This window comes from Quercus suber, unplaced genomic scaffold (genome assembly GCF_002906115.3).
Source record: "Quercus suber isolate HL8 unplaced genomic scaffold, Cork oak 2.0 scaffold_192, whole genome shotgun sequence".
Taxonomy (NCBI): domain Eukaryota; kingdom Viridiplantae; phylum Streptophyta; class Magnoliopsida; order Fagales; family Fagaceae; genus Quercus; species Quercus suber.
This window is the reverse complement of record NW_027069650.1, coordinates 492,969-507,813: the sequence shown is the minus strand read 5'-3', so window position 1 is coordinate 507,813 and position 14,845 is coordinate 492,969. Positions and strand designations below refer to the sequence as shown.

At 33.4% G+C, this 14,845-nt stretch overlaps 1 protein-coding gene across 2 annotated transcripts; it reads right to left on the bottom strand.

Annotated features, from left to right (window-relative positions):
• Nucleotides 1-6,551: 6,551 nt before the first annotated feature.
• On the bottom strand, nt 6,552-12,182 carry LOC111985982 (TMV resistance protein N). Of its 2 annotated transcripts, none has more exons than XM_065778847.1 (3): nt 11,624-12,182; nt 7,148-8,808; nt 6,552-7,034 (listed from the first exon to the last, which is right to left on the bottom strand). In XM_065778847.1, the coding sequence occupies exon 2, from the start codon at nt 8,652-8,654 to the stop codon at nt 7,698-7,700; it is 957 nt and encodes a 318-aa protein (XP_065634919.1). In that variant the 5' UTR covers nt 8,655-8,808; nt 11,624-12,182; the 3' UTR covers nt 6,552-7,034; nt 7,148-7,697. The 2 variants fall into 2 exon arrangements, with proteins under 2 accessions (XP_065634919.1, XP_065634920.1); XM_065778848.1 differs by having other exon boundaries at nt 6,556-7,034.
• Between the last annotated feature and the right edge of the window lie 2,663 nt (nt 12,183-14,845).

The window sequence follows — 14,845 nt, the reverse complement described above, 5'->3', positions numbered from 1 at the left end:
ACTCTAAATACCTGGCATGTCCTAAATCGATACGTGCAAAATTACAAAGCCCACAAAGCTCTGATGTCGAAAAATTGTATCATAACCTCTCATTGGCGATTTTCTTACCTGAGCAATATTACCAACAACAAAATTACGAGAATTGGAGATTTCAAACAATATATATATCTTAAGTAAAACATTTCTATATATACTTCATGTCAATGTACAAGTTAATAATAATAAAACCCTCAACTTGCCAAAAGAAAAAGGCATGCCTATTGTGGGAGGTGAGAGCCTCCTTCAGGTGGAGAAGATCCTGATGGGTTATCGACGCTTTGGAAGCCAAGAACTGGTCTGGCAAGGAAATTAGGATAATCCAAACCAGGAGTGTTTGTTCTCGCCGAAGCCTCAGGAGTAGTGGCTGCAATTGTAGGTTGAATAGAGGCTGATGCTGAAGAAGAAGCCCTCTCGAATGCCAAGTGTGGACGGGGAAGACCCATGTGGAGTTGAGGAGCAAATTGCCAGGCATTTGCTAATTCCATATTAAGGCGAAAATTCTCTCTCTCCAAAGCAGCATTTGCTAATTCCAGACTTCTAAGGCGCTTAGTTAGGCTCACAAAGTTCATTCTTGGAATACCTGATGAGTACATGTTCAGCTCAAAGGGAGCCCCGCCCTCAAAAACCATAGTCCCTGGCTGATTTTCATGGAAGTCGCTCCAACTACGTTCCCTATCGCCTTCGGAAAGTCCATCCTATAAGAATATGGGGATTGGGGAAGCCCCAAAATTGAATAGTGAGCCATGAGTCAAATTAAAAAACAAGACAAAATAAATTTTACAACTTTTTTTTTTGTACAGTATATGAGATGTCAAATTGTGAATAGTGTGAGTAAGTATACATATTAAGGATAAGTTTTCATTGGAACTAGTTTAAAACTCCAAATCCATATAATCACTAAAAGGTAGTCACTGTTAGGCTGGCATTAACCGAGTGTCCAAATGTTGGGATGTAAGTTAAAGTTGTTATTAAGTTAGTTCTATTAGTTGAAGTTAGTTAGAGTGGTTATAACAAATACAGTTGGTTTTAATTCTGTCATAGCACTTGTAGGAGCTCGGTGATACTCTTTTTATGTTAATCATTTACTCTACTAAGTATAAATAGGAAATAACATAGCACTTTATTATGTATTACTCTAAAATCTAAATGAGAAATTTTAGTCCTTTAATTAAACAAAAATATTTTTTGAATTATTATCCAATACGTGAAATTTTTAATTTTGTGAATGAAAGGTAGAATAATTTGAATTCAAAAAACTTGTTTTGATACCAGAAAAAATTACTATTCTTCTAAAAAAAACCTAGAAATGATAAATTTTATTATTTAATTATTAATCTAACATTAGGAAAACTCTAACTCGGCAAGAACAATGTGAAGACCATAGGATATGGGCCATTTGGCTAAGAAGGCAAAGGATAGGTGTTTCCACAACCATTACCTCAACCTCCACAAGAACACTGTGGTCCTCAGGAACAACGGTCGGATCCTCCAAAATCGTGGCGGTCAGCTCACAATGCTGTGCATTTGAGACATCCTCATTATCCTGTAAATGAGCAGAAAGCTCCTCGTCCCACTGCTGTTGGGTTGTCTCTCAAGCTGACAAGCATCCACGCTTAGATGCATCTAAAGAGGTGGCAATCCCTTTTTTCTTATCATCAAACCTAAACTTCTGCATTTAAAAAAAAAAATAAGAAATAACAAGTAAATCAATTAATTGAAACATAAGAACCACTTATGAGAAACTCTAATACAATTGTGAGATAGCATATAAGTATCCGTTTAAGAACAGCTTATTTAACTGAAACTGAAAATTTATTCTGAAAGTACTATAGATAAAAAAATAAAAAAAAAATAAAAAAATAAAAAATAAAAAAAAAGTTAGCTAAAATAATACAGTAGGACTCATAAATAGTACCAAAAAATGTAGTGGAGCCCATGAATAGTAGAGAAAATAAACTAAATAGTAAAATAAGCTAGTTTTTTACGCCAATGCCAAACACAACCTCAGTTTTGCGGGTTATTAAAGTTGACCTGTAAATCAGAAGGGTTGATTTTCTTATCACCAGACATTGGTTGATCTGTTGAAACATCTTCATCTAGAAAATCATCCTTATCAGGATGTGATGCATTCTTGACCATTGCTTCAAAATAGGAGTGGCAATCCTTCTTATCATTCTCATAAATTAGGTTGACCCCAAACTTTTTCACTTGGAAACCACCCCTTATGTGTATTGAATACTCCACTTCATCTCCAGCTTCCAACAGATGTGGCATATGATGTAGCGATACAAATTGCAACCATATATGTTCTTGACATGGTATTACACGACTATTTTTTTGTTGACACTGCCACTCAATGCCCTTGGTTCTATTTTTGAATTTATAGGAAACAGTAAATCCATGAATATCATGAAAGCTGCTTGCAAATACGGCGCATAGAAACCATCCTCGAATCTCTTGCTTCACTAGTGAGGGCACAACAGAAGATAAAATTGATCTCTTACTCACCACCAGGGCGTCAAACCAGTCTGGAAACTCACCCCCAGGGCAGAAAACACTAAAACTATTGGTTGCAATCAATTCCTAATACATTAAAATCATTAGTAATGAATTTTGATCCAAAAACCAAATTCAATCAAACAAGAATAGAGACAAGAGAGATACATTGAGAAGCTTGTTTTTTGGGTTACTAGTACGATTCTTCTTGAGCACTTTGGAGCAGCCAAAACATTGCAGCTGTTTTGATAGTTCCCAATTTAGTCTAGTAAAAATCCATACAAGGGACGTGGTGTTGCTTGCATCCATCGCTTGTAAACCTATAGGAAGCTCATCAAGTGATTGAATTCTTCTGCATAGGCTCAAATCAAGACTCGTGAGTTGATTAAGGAAATTGAATGTAACTTGCAAACGACTTGGATTGATTGTAAAGTCCTGAGTATTAAGGAAATTGAGTGCTTGCAAACGACTTGGATTGATTGTAAAGTACTGAGTTCTGAGATAACGTCTTGTGTTTTTTTTCCCGGAGAGAATACCAAGAAAAAAACATTTTACCCAACCCCTTGCATCAATCATAAATTCTAACGAGTTTTGCAGGGATAAATGCTCCTATACAAAGATTGTAGACCAATTAGTACATGAAAAATAAAAGTAGTGTCTATTCATTATTACCCAGAAAAAAGAATACAATCATTTTGTTTTCTACATTTAAACTTAATCATATACAAGGACGGATCCAGAATTTTAAGTTAGTGGAGGTCGGAGTATAGAGGAAAAAAAAAATCCAAATAAACATCCATATGGTATTAAAAAATTATAATTACACAAAACTGTTGTTTCTAAATACATTAAAATGCAATCATTTATCAACAAAGACAAAAACAAAAACAAAATAATGCTTTTTTTTAATACTAGGCTGGCTAGGATTTTGTTTTTTAAAGTTAAAGAATTCACAGTGGCGATGCTAAAAATTTTAGCTTTTAGTATCTCAAAAAACTACTTTATCTATTTTAACACATCACTTTATAATACACCAAATATTAAATATTCTATTTTTTTTTTTATAACTTCATTTAAAATAATATAAACAACTCATTAAAATAATAAAGAAGATAGAGAATTTAAGTTTTTTAATTGAAAGAAAGAGATATAATCTTAATAAAATATTGTACTTTATTTTTAACAACTTGCTAAAGTCAACTGGTATTTATACTAGTTTACTGTAGTTGCAAAAAATTTAGCTTTAGCTTCTCCAATAACACATGATTTTTTTGTTCTTTGGTGGTAAAATAGTTTTTTTGCTAAAATACAATCATAATTGTGAAAGTTTTTGGGTTAAATAGTTGCTATTTGGCTTAAGCTAGCTAGACTAATTGGGAAGGAGGTCCAACTATGGAAATGAAATATAGAATGACCCTGATCATATATCAATATGTAATTTTACATTTTTCAATTCCCAAAAATTATTTATTATTAATTTTGTATTAATTTTTTAGCAATTTCTTTCAAATTTACAGGATACCTTAAATTCTCTTATAAAATCAAAATTATGTTAGCATATCCTATCTACCATCTAATTTCAAACGAAAATATAAAAATCTTCTTTGAGAACAAAAAAGATATATATGGCTTTGGGAAAAAAATGATGAATGAATGACTACCACAATGGGAGAAAAAAAATTGAGAGAAATCCAAAAACCAAACAATTTGACCCAAAAATAATGCTTTTAATTTAACTCTTTCGAATTCCATGTCTATGGTTTGAATTCCACCTCCCCACATCTCCACTTTCTATCTAAAAAATAAAAATAAAAATAAAAATTAACTCTATCAAATTAGCCTCCATTATGTTTTACCCCAAGAATATATATAGACATATTAGCCTTCACTTTTTCTTTTCTTTTTTTAACTTAGTAAATTAACTAGGAAAAATACAGAAAATTGAAAGAAAGTATTTTTTTTTTCAATCCCAACCTTTCAACATTTTCTAGTCAAGAAAGAGAATCACTAACAATATTAATCCAAAAAATTTCTTCTTTAGCCAAGCTTATTTCTAGCGAGAAAATGCATGGCCAAGAGCCTTTGCTTCAACGAGCATTGTAGGTAGTATTAAGGACCTGTAAGTACTAGTGGTTCTTGGACAATTCTTAAGGTGGTTCAACTCTTTGATGCACAAAACCACTAAACTTTAAGTATTTATTAACTAAGAAGTATTTTCTCCCTTTATCTAGGAGTTTCTTTAGAATCTTTTTAGACCAACTTAATTCTTTCTTTTCTCTCAAAAATAAACTTAAATTCTTTTTTTTTTTTTTTTTTTTTTTTTTTTCTCTCAAAAATAAACTTAAATTCTTTTTTTTTTTTTTTTTTTTGTTAAGAAAAAACAACTTAATTTTGGATAATTATAAAATACTATAGAAATACCATAATTACATACTCCCCTAGATATGTCATAAATGATTACTCCTTCCTCTCACATAATTGTAGGTTCCGCTATTAAATTCATGATAACTAAAATGCACAATTCATGTAAAAGAAGTGAGTATACATTTATGGTGCTCTTGGAGTATTCTATAATTTTCCCTTGATTATTGAATGAGAATTAAATGTTTTTTTTTTTATAATTTTTTTTTTACAATATATACTACCAAAAAAAAAACTTATTATAAGTACTAAATAAAAAAATAAAAACTTTAAAGAAGAAAAATCAGAGGCCGGGGTCCATGGCCTTCCTTAATATTTTTTGGGTTGAACCCTCCTTGAAATCTATACACAATCAGTCTCTGGCCTCATGAATCTCGACCAAGCTATCAGTTGGCCCATATAAGATGAAGTGGTGTTATATGTATCCGCCTCTCACAAAGGGGATATATAATAGATTTCTCCATATAGATCCTTTAGGACCTTGAAATAGGCATTGGTGATTCCTAGGAATATATTCGGTGTTCTCTTTGGGAGATAGGAATGAAGGACAACACCATAGTGCAAGTACTTTGCACAAATCTGTTTCCCCACCCAAAAGAAAAGTTCTGAATTAATATCAATTTGAATTCAAAAGATAAAAACACGTTAAGATGAAAACAAATACTTTCATGCCTTGTCTCTGCAATCTTCTAGTTCTTTTAATCCCCACCATTCTGGTATTGATCCTTTTACTAATCTACTATAAGTCATTTAGATAGGATTCATGTTTGCATAATGCTTCAACTGGTTTGAGCCATCACCAATTATTAGGGACAATAAATTACGTAGATGAAAGAAAGTTTCCAGAAAAGCATGTGGGATTACACGAACCTTAACATTGTCATTAACTGGTGGAGGAAGATCCTTGGAAATGTCAATACCAGCTGGGAGAGAAAGCTTCCTGTTGTGCAGGGACCGCAGCTCCTGCAGGTACCACCGTTCCTGCAGTTCCTGCAGCAGGTACCACAGTTCCTGCCGCAGGTACCACGGTACCTGCAGTTCCTGCAGCAGGTACTGCGGTTCCTGCAGGTACCGCAGTTCCTGCAGTTGCTCCAGTTCCAGCACCTACCGCGGGTACCGCAGTTCCAGCAGGATGATCTGTCTTATTTTGCTACCCCGTTGAAAATTCAGAAGCTCCTGACCAATTTCGAAGGAATGCTGGTAGAGATTTAGACAGAATTCAAGATTCCGTCGAAATGGTTCCGGTGGTTGTGAATAAAAAGGATGATGAGTTACTGCACTCTCCAAGTGCCTTCGCTTCCCCAGAACCTGAACGCCACCTTTGGCGAAATCCTGCAATGAGTTGAGGCAAAAGTCGAATCATCACCATCCTTGTTAGTCGTTAATGTTTAATCCTGCAATGATTTAATGTTTAATAAATCAAGGGTCTAAATTTTGCAACCTCATTTAAAACTCATTAACTCTAGTTTAGTTTAACCATAGTTAAATGTTTGTCATGGTTAAATTTTAAATGAGGTAGACCTTAGATTTTTTATTCTAACTTTAAATTATGACCTTAAAATAGAGAATTATTTCACTATGAAATTGAGAGAATCCAAATCCCAAAAGCCTATTTTCATCAGACAAAAGAGAGGAAGAGAAGAGACCTTCTGCGGGAAAAGCTTTCTGTTAAAACAAACACTTACCAATGGAACTTCAGAAGATATACGGTGCGTTAAAAGCTTTCTGATAAAACCTACACTTCCCAATGGAACTTCAAAAGATATACGGGGTGAATAACATGTTGTTAATGGCGATTTGAATCCAAAGCTCGGTACCATGCCTAGCTTTGTGCAGCCAGAAAGGTTTATACGAGACTCTAAATTGTAAATACCTAGGGGAAGCTTCCAAAGGTTTTTACAGTCTTTAAGATCCAAAGTAACTAGCTTGATGAGACCTATAACAGACTCGTGAACCTCGACCAAATTAGTACAATTATTAAGAAGCAGCACCTCCGGATTATCTATGCCTGAGAAGTCTGGTGTTCTCCTTAGGTGATAGGAATGACTGACATCAAGAAATTTCAACTTTTCGAGGATCTGTTCCCTCACACAAAAATGGAAATACTAAATTAATATCCATATGAATTCAAAATATCAAAAAACAGAAATAATATGAGCAAGAATATACACACACATACACACTTGCATACCTTAGTTCCTGTCCAAAGTTCTATCAAGCTACTATAGGGCATGTAAAGAGCAACAAGATTTTCCAAGTACAAGTCTGCTGGTATGGATTCCATAGGGAACCCATACCATTCTAGATATCTTAGCTTCTTGGAAGGACATTGGAAGTTCCCCTTCAAGCGTGCATAATTTAGTTGAAGCACTCTTAGCTGATGCATCTTCGAAAAGGCTTTGGTATCAACTTGCAAATCGTGGTCCCCAGGACAATTTAGCATGATGCCTTTAACTAGTTTTCTTTCCTAATAGAACAGAACATTGTGCAAAAGTCATATTTTAGGGAATTGTAATTTACATGCATAATTGCATATATATATATATATATAAGCACACCACTGTGTATAAAACAGGGTAGCGTCCTATTACTGATTGTGATGCAAAGGCAAAGTGACTCTACAACACACAATTTGAGAAACAGCTACTATGTCTACGGTTCTTCTATTGGTGTGCAATACAGTAAGTAAATCATCTATTATTTCTCTAAATAAGGTAAGTTGGCCCTAAATTCTTATCCAATCAACATAAGCATCTAAATCTTACCTCGTCATGTTCCAATACATCAAGGACATCCTCATGATTCCATAGTCGGCTACGTTCTCTGCAAGCAACTTCTCTACCCATGTCTCTAATCATATCATGCATTGTCAACCGGTTCAAGCAATCAATTGCTACAAGACATTGACGGACCAAAACCCCTAGATCACTTTTAAGGCCTAAATATGAGTCTCGGAGTATTTTGAAAGCATACTCTTTTTTCATTCCAACAATGAAGCATGCAAGATCAAGAAACAACTCTTTCTGTGTGTCACATAGTGAATTAAAACTCACCATAAGCTTCTCTTGAATTTCTTTGTCAGGTATTACTTTTAATGTTTCCAATGTACCTTCCCATTCATCTATGCTCTTGTCAGACAAATTGGAACCCAAAACTGTAAGTACCAAGGGAAGCCCTCCAGCATAACCTATTACTTGCTCTGACAACTCTGCATAATCTTCATTAGGATGGTCTTTTTCAAATGCATGCCAACTAAAGAGCTTAATACACTCATGGTAATCCAATGTCGGTGGCATATATATCTTAGACTCATCCACCTTAGCCAATTTGAGCATAGACTTATCTCTTGTTGTAATGATAATTATACTTCCTAGTTGAAAATAACTTCGACTAATGGCCAGTTTATCTAATTGGTCCTGGTGATCCACATTATCAAGAACAAGGAGAACCCTTTTACACCATGCTCTATCTTTCAAAACCGTAGTTCCTTGATCAACAAGTGTTATTTTTCTATTGTCATTTGCATGGATGCTGGAGAGAATTTTCTCCTGTAAATGAATCAGACCTTTTGGGTGCTTAGAATCTCCTCCTACATTTGCAAGAAAGCAACTTCCATCAAAGTTTCTTTGTAGTTGGTTATATATAGCTTTGGCAATTGTTGTTTTGCCAATGCCGCCAATCCCCCAAATTCCAACCATGCAAACTTCACTTGAACTACTACTTAACAGCTTATTGAGTTCCTGCACTCAAGACTCAATCCCAACTGGATAGGCTGCAACAGTAAGGTGTGTCATCTCATTTAGTTTGCTGACAATGTATTGAATAATTTCTTCTATAAATTTTGACTCAGAACTGCCAACATGTATCCACCATAAAATAGAAGTCAGTGATAATTTAATAAGATGAAACTAACCTAGAAAACATAATAAATCAGCAAAATCCCACAAAATGTAATTGGTCGTGTGTATTTTTGGGTAATGAATAAACTACTTCAAAAGTAATGGACAAAATTTTTCTTCAAACCGGTTTGGAAGATCTCCTCCAACCCATTACACAGTGACTAATAAAATCATCCATGTGTATAGACAAAGTTTAGCTCCAAACTAGATGAGAGCTATTTCCTTAGACCCACTACATGGCACTTTATAAAACTATCTATGTATATTATTTAAACAAATCACATAACTTATTAAAAAAGTCATAAGACTAAAACTACACATGAATGATCTCTTCAATCATCTTATAATGTGTTGGAGAAAAATAGCTCTAAAATGATTTGAAACTAAATTATTTTCTCATGTGTATTATTTAAACAAGTTATATTGTCACATTCAAATAAGTTATACGACTAAAAGTGCATCTAAATTGTTTTATCAATCACCAAGTAGTTTGGTTTGAAAAATTTCCTCTCAACTGATTCCAAGGAATTTTTTTTTTTTTTGGGAAAATTAATTGACAATATAAGAAGAAAGAGATAGTGCATATATTCAGTAATATGCGGCACATTTTCGGTATATATCTTTTGTACACCTATGATAATAATATATTATATAATATTGAATCCTATTCAAAATCAATGGTATAAAATGTAAATGAGAGAAAAATATTGTATGGGTCGATCTCATAAGACTCATATCTCACTAAGAGCACTAGAATTGGTGGTGCTAAAAAGCTATATTGCTTTTTTTAGTACCACCAAATACCAAAATGTGACTACATTGGTGGAGCCAAAGTCATATTTTTTTGCTTCACATCCACAGTGCACAACTAATTTTGGTTGTGCACTGTAGCTCATATGTAAAAAATATATATATATTATTAAATTATTGTGTTCACATTACTTTTTAATAAAAAAATCTTTTTCGGTTGTGTTCACACTGCTTTTTAATGAAATTTTTTTATTATTTTAATCAAATAGCTAAAAATATAGATCCATTGATGTATTAATGTTGGGTATATTGTAAAGTGAGAAGGTAAAATAGATAAAATTATTTTTTTATGGCTTGTGGATGCTTTAACATATGCGTCTCATGAGAGTCGCTAGTGTGCAGGGAAACTCTACCCTTTGTTCAGGGGGTTCAAATGAACCCCTTGACTTCAATTTTTTTTTTTTTATATTTAATTTTTTTTGTTAGTTTAATACTTTAATTTATTCTTAAAAATATTATTTTTCACACCCTGACTTAAATTTTTTACACCCTTATTACAAGTATTTCCAACTCTAAGAGTAAGAGTAAGGTACCATTTAGATAGCACGTTTCTGAGTTTGCATTTTCTTTTTCTTTTTTTCTTTTTTTGAACTACATTTTTGACTTTCTGTGATTAATGTCACACCAATGGGTCCCGTGCATTGTTCATGGGACCCACAAATTTCTTTTTTCAGTAACTATTTTATTAAAAATAGGTCTTATGGCACTATTCACATATTTAAAAATTATTTTACTACAGTGTTTTCAGTTTTCAGTTTTCAGCAAAAGAAGCAGTATCCAAATTGACCCTAAGTGTTTGTGAATTATAAATGCCACTCTTTATTATATATTTATATTATATGTATGTGAATTTATCTAATATTGATTGTGTACATTATTTTTTGTTATAATGTTATTTGTGTAAATAATGATGTGTGTGGAATTATGTGTGTATAATATAAATATAAAGGAAATGTTTTGATACCACTTTCATAAGAAATATAACAATTGCCCTAAAGACATCCGTTAACATGATCTTAAATATAAAATAACTTTATATAATTTAGTAATAGAGAGGGTTTGTTGCATGTGTGTGTATTGTTATCATGTTATAATAATTTTTTGTTATAAAGTTAGAAAAGTTCAAGAAAAAATTTGTAAAGTTAATGATTATTCAAGTATTTGATTGGTTAAGTAGGCAAGTAGTGTATTATTTATGTATGAATAAGTGTAGTTGTGTGCGTCAATAAATTTTTTTTTTTTTGATACATGTGCGTCAATAATTTTTTTTTTTTGATATATGTGCGTCAATAATTAATACAAAGCCAATGAGTTTTTTTTTTTTTTTTGAGAAACAAACACACACACAAGGGAGAGAGAAAGATATTCTAACACAAAGACACACCACAACTCTACTCAAAAGCCATGATAACTTTTAAGGGAGTGTGGGACAAGTTATACTATACATAACACACTTTCTTAAGCAATATGAGACAATTATCTTTTTTTTTTTTTTTTCTTTTTTTTTTTTTATAGAAACAAACACAAGAGGGAGCGAAAGTAGTTCTAACATAAAGGTACACCACAACTCCTCTTAAAAGCCATGTAACTTTTAAGAAAGGGTGAAATAAAAGCCAATAAGTTAAGTTTATTCATTTAATTTAAAATATTTTTATAAAAATAAAGACCAATAGATAATAACATTTACATAAAAATAAAAATGTTAGACAAGCTTAACAAAATAAAATGATCATAACTATCCACAATGGAAATAAATACTCATAATGAACTATCACGTAATAATTCAAAATTTCAAAAATTGTAAAATTTCCTTTATTTTTGGTTGATAACTCAACATATACAAGTTTTCTTTTTATTAAAAAAATTTTCATTTGAGTTTTTTCCGTGACTCCTAAACAAAATTTTTAAAGCCGCCCCTGCTAGTGTGCTACATTTTTACAAGCAAAAAAATGAATTACCGATGTGCAAGATTTTGCGAGTCCCAGCCAGACAAGCTTGCAGCCTCAGTCAAAGCAGCCCTCCAGCTGTCCACCTTGCCTACCCCAAAACGCTTCTCATGCCTGACAAACGCTTTCTCTAAACTGATCCCCTTATGATTTCGAAGGTGGGAAGGATCAACCTCGTAGAAAAGGGGCAGTACAATTTGTTGCAGATTCCGTTTGCATTCCATGATCTTCCCCAGCTCTTCGAGACACCATCTCGAATCAGCATAGTTTTCCGAAAAGACTATAACAGCAATCCTGGACTTCTGTATTGCCTTCTCTAGCTCGGTCCAGATATCTTTCCCTCTCTCAAGCTTTCTGTTATCTTCAAAGCTGTGAATCCCGCTCCGGTCCAACGCGGCAAATGGGTGGTCGGTAAACTCATAGCGGGTATCTTTGCCACGGAAACTGACAAAGACATCGTAACTCCATGCTTGGTTGGATGAGGATGAAGAAGAACAGGTTTCTTGGGCCATGAAGGCAGGACAAATTGATGAAGACCACTGGAGTCTGCACCGTGGGGAATATAATATATATATATATATATATTTATATAGGATAATTGTAGTTGTTGGGTGGTCTTCTTCGTCAATGTCATTTTCTAAGAAACACCGAGTGCGTAGAAAGGGAATGAGTTAAAAGGTTAGACTTTTTTAAGGCGGGGATCTTTGCCGCAGAAACTGACAAAGACATCGTAACTCCATGTCTGGTTGGATGAGGATGAAGAAGAACAGGTTTCCTGGGCCACGAAAACAGAGCAAATTGACTAAAAAACAGTGCACCATGTTTGGTGGGATATATAAGCATTAGATTTTTGCTATTATTTAAGAGTTTTGTTGCACTTTTTAATACTATTCATAAGTTCCGCTAGATTATTTCAGCTAACTTTTATCTTTATTTACAACACTTTTAACAAAAAAATTTCAATTTCAGTAAAATAAACGGATCACAAACAGACTTTAGGGTTTAAAGTGAGCTTATTTTACTATTTAGCTAATTTTTAGTAATTTCATGAATTTTATTATACTATTTCAGCTAATTTTTATCTTTATTTACAATATTTTTAACAAAAAAAATTTCAGTCTCAGTTAAATAAACTATTCCAAACCCATGGATTTATATCTCATGCAATACCTAGGGTATTGCATGGTGTGCAATAGTTTCAATTCCAGCCATTTATTTAATCCAATGCATAGAAAATTGACACCTAATAAGGGCAGGTCAGCGATCTGCGTGACACCCATCTTCTGCCCTTTCTTTGCACTTTTCTCTCAGGCTTTCAGCTACCCAAAAAAACAAAAAATTCTTCCTTTCTTCAAACCTTTCTCTACCTAAAATTCAAAAACTCTCTCACACCATTGCTCAATCTCCATGGCTACAGCTAGCAGCCACTGCGTCCCACACCTCCACTACCGGCAAAGTTCCGGTATGTTCTTGTCTCTCTCCTTCGACCACTGGAGGTGCTATCATCAGTGCCACCACCATTGATGGCCGTCAGGGCCTCCTCTCTTTCTCTTTATTGTCTTTTCTATTTTCTTTTTCTTTTTCTTTTTCTTTTTATTTGCCTTTTAGAAGTGACTGAATCCCTTAGAGTTTTGTTTAGTGATTGGGTTTCCTTTTGAGTATAAAGCTTGATGATCTGCTTTGGGTTTGAAAATTTTGGACTTTTGGGTACAGCCAAATGTGTTTTGATTAAGTGTCTGCCTGTAGTTGTTGTGTGGTGTTGTCTTTGACATCAGTTCAAAAATTATGTTGCTTGGTCATGAACTCATGATGTATGCTAAAAATCATTATGAAATTTTTCTTCTTCTTTTTTCCTAATTTTTTTTAGGTATCTGTTCCTTTTCTAAATTTGGATTGACTATGCAGATGGGTATTTTGCTGGTGGATAACATATTTTGTTTCTTGTAGTTCATTATAAAGATATAAACTGTGGCTCTTTTGGTTTCTTGTGGAAAATATTTGCATTTTTTGTTTCTTGAATTGTTACCAATCATGCCTAACAAGTTTAGCCCAAATTTTTAAGTTTATATGTTAAGGCCTTCCAAAATATTCTGGTGATGCTATTTTGGTTCAAAAGAATGTTTGAAATTTTGGTGATGCTATTTTTCTTTTAATAAAAATTTGTCAAATATTTCTAGTTGAACTTTAATTCTTCTTGGGCATTTCTATGTTATATAGATATGGTATTCATTTATTAACTTTAATTCTACTTGGGCATTTCTATGTTATACAAATATGGTACTAATTTAGACAATAAAGTAGAAATTGTAGTTGGATTTGGGCACAATTGAGCTTATGAACAAGAGTTTGTTTATGCACATTTTTATTTTCCATTTATTGTCGCAAAAGGTTATATGGAGTAATAACTAATAACTATGTCTCTTGTTTTCTTATTAATAGGATAAAATATTAGCCTCTACTGCAATGAAGTTCAATGTACCTTGCCAGAAAAATGTTTTGAAGCATTCCATGAAGCATTGAAGCCATGTATCTTGCTGTCAATAGGATAATTTTCAGTATCAATGAAACATTGAATGTATTCTTTAGTTTTGACACTTAGTTTTCATGTTCATTTACAAAAACTTTTTCATGGATTTAGAGGACAAACCAAGAAGAATGTAACAAAATATAGTTATTCTTTTATTGATATTGGTTAGAGAATGTAATAAAATGTAATTGATTGTGTGCCTTTTGATGATGCGAAAATCATCAATTATGTAGGTTCATCTAGATGGAGTTGAGCCTTTGTCATTGTACTTGCAAATGTGGAGCAAGAGCTTCCCTCAGATGGTCACCACCAGTGTGGTGCTTGCCACAACACCTTTGATGATTAAGACAGTGCCCAAAAGCCTTTGAGGAAATAGAAAACTTAAAATAGTAAAATTACGTATGCTAGTATTTTGGGTGTGTGTGTGTTTGTACTTGGTTTGGCTCTAATGGGCACATATATATGGTTTCATAGTTTCTAGTCGTTGGGGCCTTAATTGTGGCTTTTCATAACGCCTCTGGGTTCATCAATGTGGGCTTTTATGAGCTCCCAACAGTCTAACAGCTAATTGGTAACCATCCAGGGCATTGAAGCTTCTTATTAATGACTTACTTGGCTTCGTCCATGACGCGGCAAGATGGACGAGGGCATTTGGTGATGTCGTTTGGGCAAGAATGTTCGTTGGTCCCATCAGCTGCCCTTTTAGG

Excerpts from the sequence above, each read along its gene's own strand:
- LOC111985982 (XM_065778847.1), bottom strand. The coding sequence starts at position 8,654 with ATGGTTGGAATTTGGGGGATTGGCGGCATTGGCAAAACAACAATTGCC.